This window comes from Antechinus flavipes, chromosome 4 (genome assembly GCF_016432865.1).
Source record: "Antechinus flavipes isolate AdamAnt ecotype Samford, QLD, Australia chromosome 4, AdamAnt_v2, whole genome shotgun sequence".
Taxonomy (NCBI): Eukaryota; Metazoa; Chordata; class Mammalia; order Dasyuromorphia; family Dasyuridae; genus Antechinus; species Antechinus flavipes.
The window spans coordinates 24990931-25005021 of NC_067401.1; the positions used below are offsets into that span (position 1 = coordinate 24990931).

Here is a 14091-nt window from a genome sequence, read left to right on the forward strand (position 1 = left end):
TGTGTGTGTGTGAGAGAGAGAGAGAGAGAGAGAGAGAGAGAGAGAGAGAGAGAGACAGAGACACAGAGACACAGACAGAGAGAGAGAGAGAGAGACAGAGACAGAGACAGAGACAGAGACAGAGACAGAGACACAGAGACAGAGAGAGAGAGACAGAGGGAAAGACAGACAGACAGAGACAGAGACAGAGAGACAGAGAGAGAAGAGAGAGAGAGAGACAGAGACATAGCAAGAGAGTGACAGAGAGACAGAGACACAGACACAGACACAGAGAGACAGAGAGAGCCACTGACTAGCTTGTGTGACAAATCACTTCACTCTGTTTGCCTGGGTTTCCTCATCTGTAAAATGAGCTGGAGAAAGAAATGGCAAATCCCTCTAGTATCTCTGCCAAGAAAACTGCCAAAATGGTGGCCCAGAGCATCAGACAGGACTGAACAATAATAGATCGTTGTGACTCAACAATATGACGTGGGGGCCAACAAAACTTAACGGACTGTTAGGCTATATGAAGCAAGGTGTGGCTTCCAGGATTAGGGAAGTGAAGAGGAAGACCGTGATACTGAGATCATGGTTTGGGTAGGAGTAGCTAAAGTGTCAGGAATCCTGCCTTAAGATTCTTACTAGTGGTGTGTCATTGGGTAACTGACAATTTCAGTTTCTCTCATCTGTAAAATGGGAATAATAACACCAATCTCATACTGTTATCATGAGGATCAAATGACACTATGCATATGAAATACTTAGCAAATCTTTTTTTTTATTATAGCTTTTTATTGACAAAACATACACATGGGTAATTTTTCAGCATTGACAGTTGCAAAACCTGTTCCAATTTTTCCCCTCCTTCCCCCCACCCCCTCCCCTAGATGGCAGGTAGTCTAATACATGTTAAATATGTTAAAGCATATGTTGAATACAATATATGTATACATATTTATACAGTTATCTTGCTGCACAAGAAAAATCAGATTTAGAAAGAAGGTAAAAGTAACCTGAGAAGGAAAACAAAAACGCAAGCAAACAATAACAGAAAGAATGGAAATGCTTGTTGTGGTCCACACTCATTTCCCATAGTTCCCTGAGTATAGCTGATTCTCTTTATCACTGAACAATTGGAGCTGATTTGGTTCATCTCATTGCTGAAGAGGGCCACGTCCATCAGAATTGATCATCATACAGTATTGTTGTTGGAGTATATAAGAATCTCCTGGCTCTGCTCATTTCACTCAGCATCAGTTTGTGTAAGTCTCTCCAGGACTTTCTGAAATCCTCCTGTTGGTTATTTCTTACCGAACAATAATATTCCATAATATTCATATACCACAATTTATTCAGCCATTCTCCGATTGATGGGCATCCACTCAGTTTCCAGTTTCTGGCCACTACAAAGAGAGCTGCCACAAACATTCTTGCACATGTGGGCCCCTTTCCCTTCTTTAGTATCTCTTTGGGATATAAGCCCAGTAGTAACACTGCTGGGTCAAAAGGTACGCACAGTTTGATAACTTTTTGAGCTCAGTTCCAAATTGTTCTCCAGAATGGCTGGATTCATTCACAATCCCATCAACAATGTATCAGTGTCGGGGTTTTCCCACATCCCCTCCAACATTCATCATTATCCTTTCCTGTCATCCTAGCCAATCTGCCAGGTGATAGTGCTATCTCAGAGTTGTCTTAATCTAATGCTTAGCAAATCTTAAAATGCCATAAAAAGGCTACCTCTTCAAGCATTTGTTCAGTTAGCCATCTGTGGAGACCTATTGGGCAAACAGTTAAATAACTGTAATTCCCCAATGAATGGACAAATGACTCATGGAATGGCAGAACCTGAAGGAAGGAACTTAGAAAGCTTCTAATTCAAACTTTCCCCCATCCCAAACTCTCCATTTTTTACAGAGAAGTCACAGAGTTAGCAGCAAAACATAGACTTGAACCTCTGTCTCCTGCCCTGCTCTGGTGCTGTTTCTCCGGCACCCCGCTGCTTTCAAATGTTACTTTGGCCATCTCGCGCTCTCCCTTCTCCCTGCCAAACATCACTCGCTCTTGCAGAGGTGGGGGGAGTGGCCCACAGGATATGGAAAACATAATGATCATTGTCAAAATAATGAATTGACTGTTTTGTTTATTTTCCCAGGTTATTCCTTTTTTTTCCTTTCTTTTTACTGGCCATAAAAGATGCTTCTTCCAGAAGTGTGTGTGTGTGTGTGGGGGGGGGTGGAAATGTAGGTGATTAAATAAAAATCTAGCGTTAACATGAAGCTTCTGCTTCATGTGTTTGTGCTTCTGTTTGCCCTTAAGCTGTGTAAAGTCCTTTAACTAAAACTCCCCAATTCTCCTAAATTCATAGTTAATTAAGGCGAGAGGTTATCTGGGGAAGTTGGGAAGGCTTCTGCTCTCCTTGCAATAGGATTTAGAGCTGGCAGGGATCCGTGGGAGCCTTAACCCAACGACTTCGTCTTCGCGGTGGAGAAACAGGTTCCCCAGAAGGAACCGCCTCGGCCAGCGTCACTCAGGTAGTTAATGGCCAAGTGCTCTGGCTCCGCGCCGCGCGCGCCAGGCGGTACCGTTAGAGAACACGCGGACAAGGTCAAGGGCTCGGTCAGGGCAATGGCCCGCCCGAGCGGGCGGGGGGCGGGCCGCTCAGCCCAGCGCGTTCCCACACCGAGAGCGTGCAGGGCCGTAGCCGTGGCGCGCCCGGGCCGCGGCTCCCAGCTGCGCGCCGGCGTCTCCGGCGCGCCTGCACTGCCCCGCAGCTGCCCCCGGCCCGGCCCGCCCTGGGTGGATCTGGGCGGGCTCAGGCTGGAGCAGGGGCGGGCCGGGGCGGGGACTGCTCGCCTAGAGCCCCGGCGCTCTCCGGCCCTCTCCGTACCCTGCGCCGGGGAGCCAGACTGCAGAGTATGGAGGTGGCTCCCCAGGACGCGCCGGGGCCCTCCGAGCCCCGGGGGCTGCGCTGGCTGCTGACGCTCAACTTCCGAAAGGAGCTGCGGGAGCTGCTGTGCCTGGCCGGCCCGGTGGTAAGCTTCCCTGCGCCTCCTCGTCCTCCCCCTCCCCCTCTGCCCCGTTCGCGCCCGGGCACAGCGAGAATGCCCACCTGGAGGACCCGGCCCCGCCCGGGTGGAGGGCCCGGCGTGGCTGCGGGGACCTGAGAGCCCCGGGCACTTCGCGCGGGGAGAGGGGGAGCGGCTCCAGTCCGCGCCGAGTCTGAGGCAGCGCCAGATCCCCCCCTGCTGCTTGACCTGACTTGTGGAGGACTTTTCCAACTTCATTCCCCGTTACGCAAACTGTTACGCGGGCACGAGCTGGTCACCTAGTTTTGCAGCCACGTGCGGGGATGTTGAGACTCCATCGCTGGCGCTAACACGCGGGAAAGCCCTCGGGGAGCGTTAGGGTGGGAGAGACACCGGCTGGGTGCGGGCGGCGGGCCGAGGTGGACTAGATCCTTCAGGGATGGAAGCCGGAGGCTGGGGATTTTAGAGGCCGTCCGATCCAGTCTCTCACTTTACTGAGGTGGAAATGGAGGCCCACCGACCGGGCCCGCGGTGGAGCGCTAAAGAGTGGCCAGGCTCCGGAGCCAGAAGAACAGACCTTAATCTCCCTGGGTTTTAATTTTCCTTCTTGAACACTGCAGGGAGGGAGAGAGGAGAGGCGTGGATCGCGAGGGCCGCTGCTAACCGCTCCAATTCTAGAGCGACCGTCCCCTAAATGCTACTCCTGGCCTCAGTTTCCCCATCTGTAAAAGGAGGGGGCTGGGCCAAATGTTGTACTAAATGACTTTTGAGGTTCCCTCCCTCTCTAGGGCTAATCCATTGTTTGGCCACGCAGCCTGTGTTGGGGAAGGAGAAATGATTCTGGGGAAAATCAGGGGCTTCGGGGATCCCTGCTCAGGCCAGCGAAGCAATAACAATATTAAATCTTTAGCTGAGAAGGTAAGCTAGGTTCCTGTGTCCTCAGTTCACCCCCTGCAAAGTTGAGGATGATGATCATTGTGCCCATTCCAAAGATGGAGAGATTGAAGTTTCAAGAAGCCCAGCCTCGAGTCTCTTAGAATCTTTATTATCACTGTTCTTCAGGGCTAGCCCAAAAGCATTACATAACAGGAGATTTCAATCGATTTCAATGGCTTTCAAATCGATTTTTCTCTTAGCACTTGAGTCATCCAGGCTTTTTGGGAGAGACTTTTCTACATCCTTTCCTTAAATAAACGAGAGAGAAAAAAAAGAAAAAAAGGATTTGTATAATTGTAGATTTAGAGCTCAAAGTGAACTCGAAGACCTCAGCATACAGAATTTGCAGAAAAAGAAACTGAGGCTCAAGGTTAAATAAGAGGAGTGAGTAACTGAGGGCAAGTAGAATGCAGGATGCCTGGGAGGTTAAGGTTGTGGCAGCCGGGAGAGATGGTCCCACTTGGCAGGGCGGGCTCCAGGCTGCATTGGGATCTTCCCACTTAGCCGGAGCACGTTCTATCTGGATGGGCCCTTTCAGATCAACCCATCCATCCCCCTCATTTTACAGGTAAGAAGACAAGTGACTTACCCAACTACACAAAGGAGTGGATTCCAGGAGACTTTCTCTGTACCGCACTAATTTAGGTTCAGATCCCGCCTTGGACCCAGAGTTTGGACAAACTCTTTCCCTTCATTAGACCTCAGTTTCCTTTTCTGTAAAATGAAGGGCTTGGATCAGCTGACTTCTAAGTTTCCCTTTCAGTACTAAATTCTCTGGCTGTCCCCTGGCTTCCCAGCTGCCCACCCCTAAAGGATCAACCCCAGGCCTGGCCGATTCTATATGAAATTCTCACCCCCATCTACCAAACGAGGGGCTCAGACTTGATGATTATTGGGGGGTCCACAGCTGGAAGGACCTCAGGGCGATCATTCAGTTTCCCCCACTCCCCTTGTTTCACAGATGAGGAAAAGGGGAATCTCTTTGAGAAATGATAGGACCTACCCTTAGTCAGAGAACAAATGAACAGCCAGACTCGAACTCAGATCTTCTGCCTCCAAATCCGGGGAATCTTCAGACATGTATTAGGATCCTAGACACTTAATCCTCACCTTTCTCACCTGTTAAACGAGAAGCCTGAGGATGGGAGCCCCAGCGTCTCCTCCTGTTCTAACTGCAGATCCCTATGAATTACAACACTCTGCTGCATCTCTATCCTTTTAGGGCTTTTAAAAAAAGTCTTCAGCCTCACTGTTAAGAGCCCGAGCTTGTTTGACCAGAAAAGCCACTTTCCTGCCTGCATCTCAGGCTGGAGCAGGGTTTGTCTTTTGCCAAATGGATTAAATTATGGGCATCTGAAGGACAGATTGGTCCCATCTTGTCTCTACAGCTCTTGATGTCCAGCCAGGCAGGACTCTGAAACAGCCCTTAACTGCTCAGCTGCAGGACATCCCTCCTTCCCCCAGGACCTCTTCACCAGGGCCTCTGGGGTAGAGAAGATCACCAATGCAAATTAACTCGGGCCTGGGGATTGCCAGCATCCTAATGACAGGGCCCGGCTCTCTGGTCAGGTGGGAGAATCCTGCAGCAGAGGGGCAAGGGCAGGGCGCTGGGCCCTCAGCACCTCCAGTCCTTCTCTCCTTAGAAATGGCCAGACCGCCCCCTTCCCTCTGCTTCACCTTGTCGCTTAAGCAGCAGAAAGAGCAGGTGAAGAGACCGGACCCGGTTCGCTAGGGGGGATTGAAGGAGGCGCTCATGAATTCATCATGTGAAAGCTGCAGGGGACCTTGGAGGCCACCCAGTGCTCACACTGCTCCCATTTTACAGAGGAGCACTCTGAAGCCCCAACAGTTAAGGTCACACAGGTAGTAAGTGGAAGAATTGGGATTTGAACTCAGGTCCTGACTTAGACCCCTGTCAACTATCTCTGTCTCCCTCATTCTCTTTTTCTGTCTCTATTCCTTTCTCTCTTTTTTTCTTTCTCTGTCAGTCTATCTTTCGGTGTCTCCCTCCCTGTCTTTTTCTTCCTCTTTTTCTCTCTTCTCTTCTCTCCCACTCTCTGTCTCTAACCCTCTTTCTATTTCTTTCCCTCTCTTTCTCTCCCAAACTTTTTCTTACTTCTTTCTCTCTCTCCCTTTCTTTCTCTCTGTCACTGTCTCTATCTCCCTCTTTATTTCCCACTCTTTTTCTCTGCCTCTCTCCTCCCTTTCTGTCTCTGTCTTTCTGTTTTTCACTGTCTGTCTCTATCTCTGTCTCTCCTCCCCATGGTTCTGTCTGAGGTGAGCTGTTTATTCCTGGGATCCTAATATCATATGCTTCCCTAAAACCATTCTAGCCTGTGACATGAGGAAAAGACACTCCGATACTCTTCTCATCACAAAACGGAACCCCATTTCTCAGATTGGCTACTAGGGGTTCATGGAATGTTGGACCCATACAAGGGTCATCCCCCTTCATTTTGCAGACTGGAGCCTGAGCCTAGAGCACGATACTGATGAGGGTCAGGAGAGCAATTAGTACCAAATGATGAGCTTGATATAGGAACCCCCAAATCTTGAGGCGTGGCAGCACATGACTAATTCACACGGGGTTTCTTCTTGCCAAAAGGGACATTTATTTATGAGAAAAGGTGAAATGGATACCCAGAGTGATGAATGTGAAGTAGATTGGGAGAACTTACAGTGAGCAAGGAAAGGGGATTTAACAGTTAACAAGGGGAAAGGCAAGTTCCCTAGTGGAACTCACAATCAGCAGAAAGGCAATCCACCATGAGGTGGGAGTACGCCATTAACTGGCAGGTTAAACCCCCAGAGGAGCTTAAAATTACTCTATAAGAGCTACTTAGCTCAAAGAAGGAGAAAGAGACCATTGGGCATGGGGGGAAGAGTGAGAAGAAAGCCATGGCGAGCTAACTCCAACAGGGATTCAACCAAGATGTCCTGGCCACAGACAGATTTCCATAAGGGAAATGTCACTTGGAGAGTGGAGGGTTGCTATCACAACTTGGTTTTCAGATTAAATACAGTAAGATAAGGCTATCTCAGAGGCCACAGAGGTGGGGAGACTGTCCGCCTAGCTGATCTCCATCAGGCCCTTCCCTGCTTGCCTCGGGGAGTATTATAATTATATAACCTCAGGTTCTCTCTGTGAACCCCACCTAGTTGCTAGGGACCTCATCCCTGCTACTGTAATAGCCTAAGGTCGCTAAATCTCCCTGGGTGGCCAAGTGAGCCTCTGGGACACAACCTTTGCTCACAGATTAAAAGCAATTTAGAGGGAGAGCCAGTTCTTCTTCTTGGCCAAACCTGGAACAGTAGAAGGAGGATTTCCAGTCGGACCATCTGGATTTGATACTTAATATTGTGCTACTTAATAGCTATGTGACTTAATTGTTCTTCAGTTGTAGCCGACTCTCTGTAACCCACTGGGGATTTTCTTGGCAAAGATACTGGATTTGCCGGTTCCTTTTTCGGCTCATTTGACAGATGGGTAAACAGGCAAACTGGGTGAAGGGACTCATGAAGTTGAGTCTTCCTGAGTTGGCCAAGGCACCTTCCAGCTGCTCCCTGACTTCTCCAACAAAACCATTGAGACACATTAGGATGAATGGAAAGTCGAGCTGGAAACCGCTGCCTGCAGGTCTCTGAACTGTTGAGGTTGGGTCCTGCCCTCCATCATTACTGCCAGACTGAATTGGAAGGCTTCCTGAAGAACCGGCCCCAGTGCTGCCCTAAGTATCTGACGTGCTCTTTGCCCTCCTAGAGATTCCAGTCCATTTGGCAAAGACAAAATATACACGAGACGATGAGAAAAAAGCCATTTATGCAGATAGAGCCCTGCTGCTTAGCTAGTAAAAACTGACTCATGGAGCGGGACTCTGATTTGGAGTGATGAAGTGAGTAAGACCCCGGTGGCAGCTCAGTGTCTAGGTGGGCCGAGGGGAGGGACACGGACAGGAGAAGGCTTTTATGGCAGTGGGCCCTCGCCACCTGAACTTTCTGAGATGACCAAGGAGAATTGTCAGGATTATCTTGTAATTCCTTGCTGAGTTTTTTGCAATGACAAAATCATCATGACCTCATAGTTACCATATCCAATCAGAAGACTAAGCTGTAATGTCGATCCCCAACATTATTTTTCCCGTATAAAAGAACCTACTTGTATTCCATTTCTCTATGGGTTCATTAGGAACTACCTACTTTATGGCAGCTAGTTTTCTAGGAATTTTGCCTTTGTTTAGCCGTAGGACTTAGCCTGCTTTAATTGTCTTTCCTCTTATTATGGCATCTTCCCCTTGTTAATTGCTAACCTCCCTTTTTTGGAAATTATCTCACTATCAGAAGCCTAATAAAATCTTTGCCTCTTCATTTAAATACAATTTAAGCCCACAAAGTTTTTAAGATGTCTCATTGAAACCCCATTGAGGTCCAAACAGCATTTCACAGCATTTGCTGGACCATACAGGGAAAGTTCTGAAACCTCAACATATTTTTTGGGTTCAGCATTTTACCCCATACCCTCGATCTTTATTTTCTACTTATATTCTTAGTATTTGGTTCAATGGTTGTTAGGCACTTAATAAGTGCTTGTCATTCGTTTATTTCTAAATAAGGTGAAAGCTAAGTGTAGGAGAGCATCAGTGGATAAGCAGAGTGTCTGTGGGGATCTTATGGAAGAAAACTCTACTGGATGAGAAGATGCACATTGGGAAGTAAGTGGGACAGAAAGGCCAGTGCCAGGTTAAGGGATCCTCGAAAATGAGTTTGAGTTTTTTCTTATAAGCAGTGGAAAGCTACTGAAGATTTTTGAGCAAGGGAATTATGCTGAATTCAATCCAGCAAATATTTATTAGGCACTTACTTAATTTAAGGAAGGTTCTGGGACCTCAAAGTGCCTTCAGTTTAGAGAGATCCAAGTAGTGTCTTGAGATGCTTAGTCTGACAATAATGTGGAAGGTGGATTGGAAAGTGGAGATGCAGGGAGGCAGGATTGTAAATTGTAATTGTTTGGGTGTCCTGGGCAGATGGGGATGGAGGCCAGGAGCAAGGAAGTGACAGAAAGATGGTGAAGGAATTGGAGAAGAGGTTTCAAAGGGCAGATTTGGGATGTGAGGCAAAGGATCAATGCAAAAGAAGAATGGAAATGTGGTAGTGGGGTGAGAATAGCTAGACTCCCAATTCTGATCTGGATCCCTAAGTCCTCTTTTGTAAAAGAGATGGATTAAATGAGATGATCTAGTCTAAGAGCCAGGGAGAGAGAGTTCACACATAGGGTGTGAGGATCCAGAAAGGTCCATCTCCTTTTGTGCTTATTAATATGTAAATTTTAGATTTCGTATTTCACTGACATGGATTACAAAATTTGGAGTTTATTTTTAAAGAAAATGCACAGACTAACTTTGACACAACTCATCACCCTTTATTTTATTAAAACTTAACTTGGTTCAAGTCTAATAAGATGACATTCAGGAGAAATAAATGTCAAATCTTACTTTGGGGTTCAAAATAATCAATTTCACAAGGACAGATTGGGGGAAAGCTGGGGTTCCACAGTAGTTTGTCTTTAAGAAGATCTAGAGTCAACTGCATTTAATGTCAATCAGCAGTTTGATGTGAAAGGCAAAAATAAACAAAAAAGAAAGAAATCACTTTCAGGAAGGTACGACCAAATCTGGAGGGCTAAGTTCAGTTCTGGGCGTGAAAGTTTAGGGAGGACTTTGGTAAATTGGAAAATGCCTAGGAGAGGGAAATCAGGGAAGCAAAAGGCCGTAAGTCCATGAGGATGAGTTGAAAGAATTGGGAATGGGAAAGAAAGAACATGATGGCCATCTTGAAATGTTATATGAAAGAAGGAAAGGATTTGCTCCACTCTGCCTCAAAGAGCATTATTGGAGCTCTGGGTCCAAATGGCAAAAGACAAATCAGGATGAATGTTGGGAAAAAATACTTAGAAGAGTTGTTGTTGTTGATCCTTCATTCTCGAACTTGTCTGAAAGTAGATCAGTCACTCAATAAGAATTTATTTATCTCTATTTATTATTTATCTCTTTTACCAAGCACTGGAGATACAACTGCAAACCAATAAAAACCAAAAAGAAACGTAGACACTTCCTGTCTTCAATTAGTTTCCATTCTGATGAGGTGAAGGAATGAAGAAACCATTTATTATTATTATTTTTGGTTTCATCACTGGTTAGTAGGATGTGATTAATGCACCTACATGTTAGAGAGTCTAATTCTCTAATAGGCAAGTTGGAAAGCTGTGGAATGAATTCCTCAAAGGATTTATGGAGGGAGGGGGTTAATGTTTAATCTAATTGTTTCTAGTAGAACAGGATTTCAAGAGGTCTAGTGTAATCCTCTCAATTTACAGGTGAAGGAAATTGAGGCTCAAAGAAGAGTAAGGTACTGTCACTTTAAATGCAAATCCAATCCATTAAATTGTGTGCTTGGGGTAATCTTCTGGGAGATAAAAGAACCTGTGACTCACCTTTTCCCTCCCATCTTCCCATCCCTTTTCATGAACCTATCTTGCCAAAGGGAAGCCCAGGAGACACATTGGGGACCTTTCTCCCAAACCAGTGCAGGAGGTCTGAGCTGTCTCCAGGTGGAGTGTTGGAATTATAGTGATTTTTAATAACTTTATTTTTCCAAAAAAATGCAAAAATAGTTTTCAGTATTCATCCTTGCAAAACCTTGTGTTTCAGATTTTTCTCCCTATCTCTCACAGCCAGCCAGCAATCCTCTATTGGCTAAACATGTGCAGGGATTGTAGTTTTAAAGTTAGAAAAGAGTCTTTAGCCTAGCTCCCTCCTTTTAAAGATAAGGAGACTAAAGCAACTATTGTTGCTTAGATAAAGGCCCCAAGGTCCCAGAGCTAAGTGGCTCCCCTTGGCCTTCCTGACTCCAGATCCAGAGTCCTCCCCATTTATATGGAGAAAAGAATTCTGGTCTAGACCTGAGTTTAAAGCTCACCTCTGGCTGACAAATTGATTAACTTTGCTAAGCTTTGATTTCCTCATCCATAAAATGGGTATAAAAGTAAAGGGTAAGACTTACCTCAGAGAGTTTTGTGCAGTAAGGTGACATGTGTACATTTACTGTCAGAATCCTTTGTGTTTGTGAACGTGACCTCATTTTGATCCTCCCAAGATCTCTATGAAATGGGTTAGGTGGTAATTGGGAAGACTGGGTTTAATGAAACCTTACTAGCTGAGAAAGTCACTTAATCCGTTTTCTGAATTGGAGATAATTATAGCACTCACCTCCCTATTTCCCAGGCTGATAGTAATGATTAAAAGAGATAGTATTTGTAAGTCACTTTGCAAACCTCAAAGTGCTGTATTTATTATCATTCTCTTTAAAAGAAAATAATAATTAATTTGTTTTTAACGTTATCGGTAATCAAGACTCTGGTTGTTCCAGCAACAATGTGTGGCTGTGAGAGTTGGACTATCAGGCAAACTAGACACGGCAAGATGCTTTTGAATTGTGATTCTGGAGCTCGTTTTTGAGAATCCCTTGAACCAAAAACGAATTCAGTTTATTCGCTTAAGATGAATTTTAAATGCTTTGGCCACATAATGAAAACACGGGAAAAGATCCCGGTGTTGGGAAGCTTGGAGGCAAAAGGAAAAGGGGACGGCAGAAGATGAGATAGATCAGTTGTGTCATGGAGATAATAAACGAGCTTGGATGACTTTGGGAGATGCTGGAGGATAGAAGGGGCTGATGTGTTGCGGTCCATGGGGTCGCACAGAGTCTGACATTGGTGAATGAATGAACAACGACAAAAAATTGTGTTTTTATATTGTTTTCATTTCTCAGTATATTCCTTCTAACCCCCTGTCCTGAGCCATCCTTTAAGACAAAGTAAAAATGGGGGAAAATTCGTTCAGCAAAACTTGATAATACACTTTCTGGCCAGATTGGAGAGGGAAAGACTGGGAGAGAGCTGGAAGGCCGTTACCATGGAATGAACATTGTTTACCACTCTTTGGGTATCCTAGCAGACTGACATGGAATCACGCTGTTTTTTTGTTTTCTTTTGTTTTTTCTACTTTCTAGTTTTTGGCTCAGCTGATGATGTTTCTAATCAGTTTCATAAGTTCCGTTTTCTGTGGCCACCTGGGAAAGCTGGAACTGGATGCTGTCATCCTGGCGATTGCTGTACGTATTGCCTTCTCTGGGTGCTACTTGATAAAGTTGGGCTTATGGCAGTTAACCTGTAGTTGCTGGCTATTCTCCAAACTGGGAAGATTACCCGGTTGGAAAGTGGGAGCTGCCCTCTCGGACCAGTTGGTCTGACTTGTGAATTAGTTAGCTGTTTGTCCTAGAGATAAACCGGGGCCTAAGGGTGAGGGAGAAGAAATCAGCAAAATTCCCTTTAATACTCTGCCCCCATCTTCCCTGAGTCCAGAACTGAAGGGATGCCAGACATCATTTTAAGGCCGTTTCTGGCAGGGATAATGTCAGGAGCCAAACCAGCGGGGAGATGGGTTATTCGGGAAATAGGTGTGCTGGGCCCCTCGCTGCTGCAGACTTTTTGACAAGACTCTTCTGAGTGAATGGACCGGGGCTGGGCAAGCTGGTGGTCCTGCCACATCTGAATTCAGAGCTGGGACTTTGGCTGTTCAGAAATGGTACCCAAAGTATGTCCTGGGCCCAGTTTGCCATTCTGCCTGATAACTTAGGAGCAGATCATCCATAGGTCATAGCAGAGGGAACAATTAAAAACCTGTGGTGTACCACAGCTCTGGTTTTTAATCCTTCATTTGTGTGTTGAAAAAGTATTAATCCAATGTCTACTGAATACCAGACTGGGATGCTGAAAATATAAAGAGGGAGGAAGGGAGGAAAGAAGGAAGGAAGGAAGGAAGATAAAGAAAAGGAAGGAGGGATGAAAGGGAGAAAGGAAGAATGGAGAGGGAGGGAAGGAAGGAAAGGGAAGAAAAGCAGGAAGAAAAAGGAAGGAAGGAGAAAAAAGAAAGAAGGAAGGAAAAAAGATAAAGGAAAGTAAAGACAAGGAAGGAAGAAAGATGAGGAAGGAAGGGAAAAAAGGAAGAAAGGGAAGGAAGGAAGAAACATAAATGAAGGCAGGAAGGAAAGAGACTCTCCTCCTTTAGTTTACATTCCAAGGGGGAAAGTAGTGTGTTCATGGTAATAAATCAAAACAAAGAAAGGAGGGGATGCACTAGCAACCAGGGCAATAGGAACGCCCTCAGCTGGCCAGTTGGCCATGGATTTCAGCACAATGACAGCTAGCCTTTCCCTGGCACTTAAAGGTTGGCAAAGTGCTCTGGATGTATGACCCCATTTTATCCTCACCGCAACTCTGTGAGGTAGGCTACGTCATTAACCTCAGGAAGAGACTGGGACAGCCAGAGGTGAAGTCCCTTGCCCTGAGTCACCCAGGCAGGGAGTGATGGGCTGGATTTGACCTCCGGCCTTTCTGACTATAGCCTGTCCACTGCTCCCCCAAGCTTCCTCTAGGACCCAATGAGGAGTCCGTCCGTCTTGCACTGATTGACAGGTGTAAGTCCGATTCGCCCTCCAAAGAGAAGCATCCTTCTTTCCTCAGTTAATGTGCTCTCTCTCCACGCCGCTCCATCTAGGTCATAAACGTCACTGGCATCTCGGTTGGGTTCGGCCTGGCTTCCGCCTGCGACACGCTCATCTCCCAGGTAAGGAGGCGGCAGGTCGCTGTCCAGACAGACCGTCCGACTCTCTGCTTCCAGGGGAACGAGTAGGAGTAAAAGGGGAGAGAGAAGAGCTGGTTTTAAATGTGACTTCGACCCAGCCTGTGTGCATTTGGCGAAATCCCGACCCTTTCGGACTCAGTTTCCTTATCTGCAAAATGAGCTGGAACTGGGCTCAGAAGTCTCATCAAGGTCTAAATCTGATGCTGAGACAATTTCTATGGGAATCAAAGGGCGGGATTCAGGGGGTGGGGGAAAGGGAACCAATTACATTGAAAGAAAAGATGTGGGAGTCAGAGTATCTAGAGCAGGGCTCAACATTATGGAATTGGTTCTTGAACCCCAAGAATTAGGCTTGAAGAATTGATGGAAGCGTATAATGTCAGAACCAGAAAGAACCTTGGAGATCACCTAGATCACATATGGTGGATGTCCAGCCTTGGGGCCAG

The 14091-nt window shown here is 46.2% G+C and overlaps 1 protein-coding gene and 1 long non-coding RNA gene across 3 annotated transcripts in view; one reads left to right on the forward strand and one right to left on the reverse strand.

Annotated features, from left to right (window-relative positions):
• Window positions 1-2735: 2735 nt before the first annotated feature.
• The window catches only part of SLC47A1 (solute carrier family 47 member 1), a 43030-nt gene continuing 31674 nt past the window's right edge, over window positions 2736-14091 (forward strand). The window contains exons 1-3 of one of the 2 annotated variants that reach the window (XM_051992091.1): window positions 2736-3017; window positions 12012-12113; window positions 13559-13627. In XM_051992091.1, coding sequence (XP_051848051.1) covers window positions 2901-3017; window positions 12012-12113; window positions 13559-13627 — 288 coding nt within the window. In that variant the 5' untranslated portion in view covers window positions 2736-2900. The remainder of the gene's footprint in view (window positions 3018-12011; window positions 12114-13558; window positions 13628-14091) is intronic. The other variant, XM_051992090.1, reaches the window with a different exon arrangement.
• LOC127558785 (uncharacterized) lies at window positions 4036-5144 on the reverse strand. The gene is made up of 3 exons (XR_007952980.1): window positions 4951-5144; window positions 4537-4661; window positions 4036-4195 (listed from the first exon to the last, which is right to left on the reverse strand). It is a non-coding gene; the product is annotated as an uncharacterized LOC127558785 (long non-coding RNA).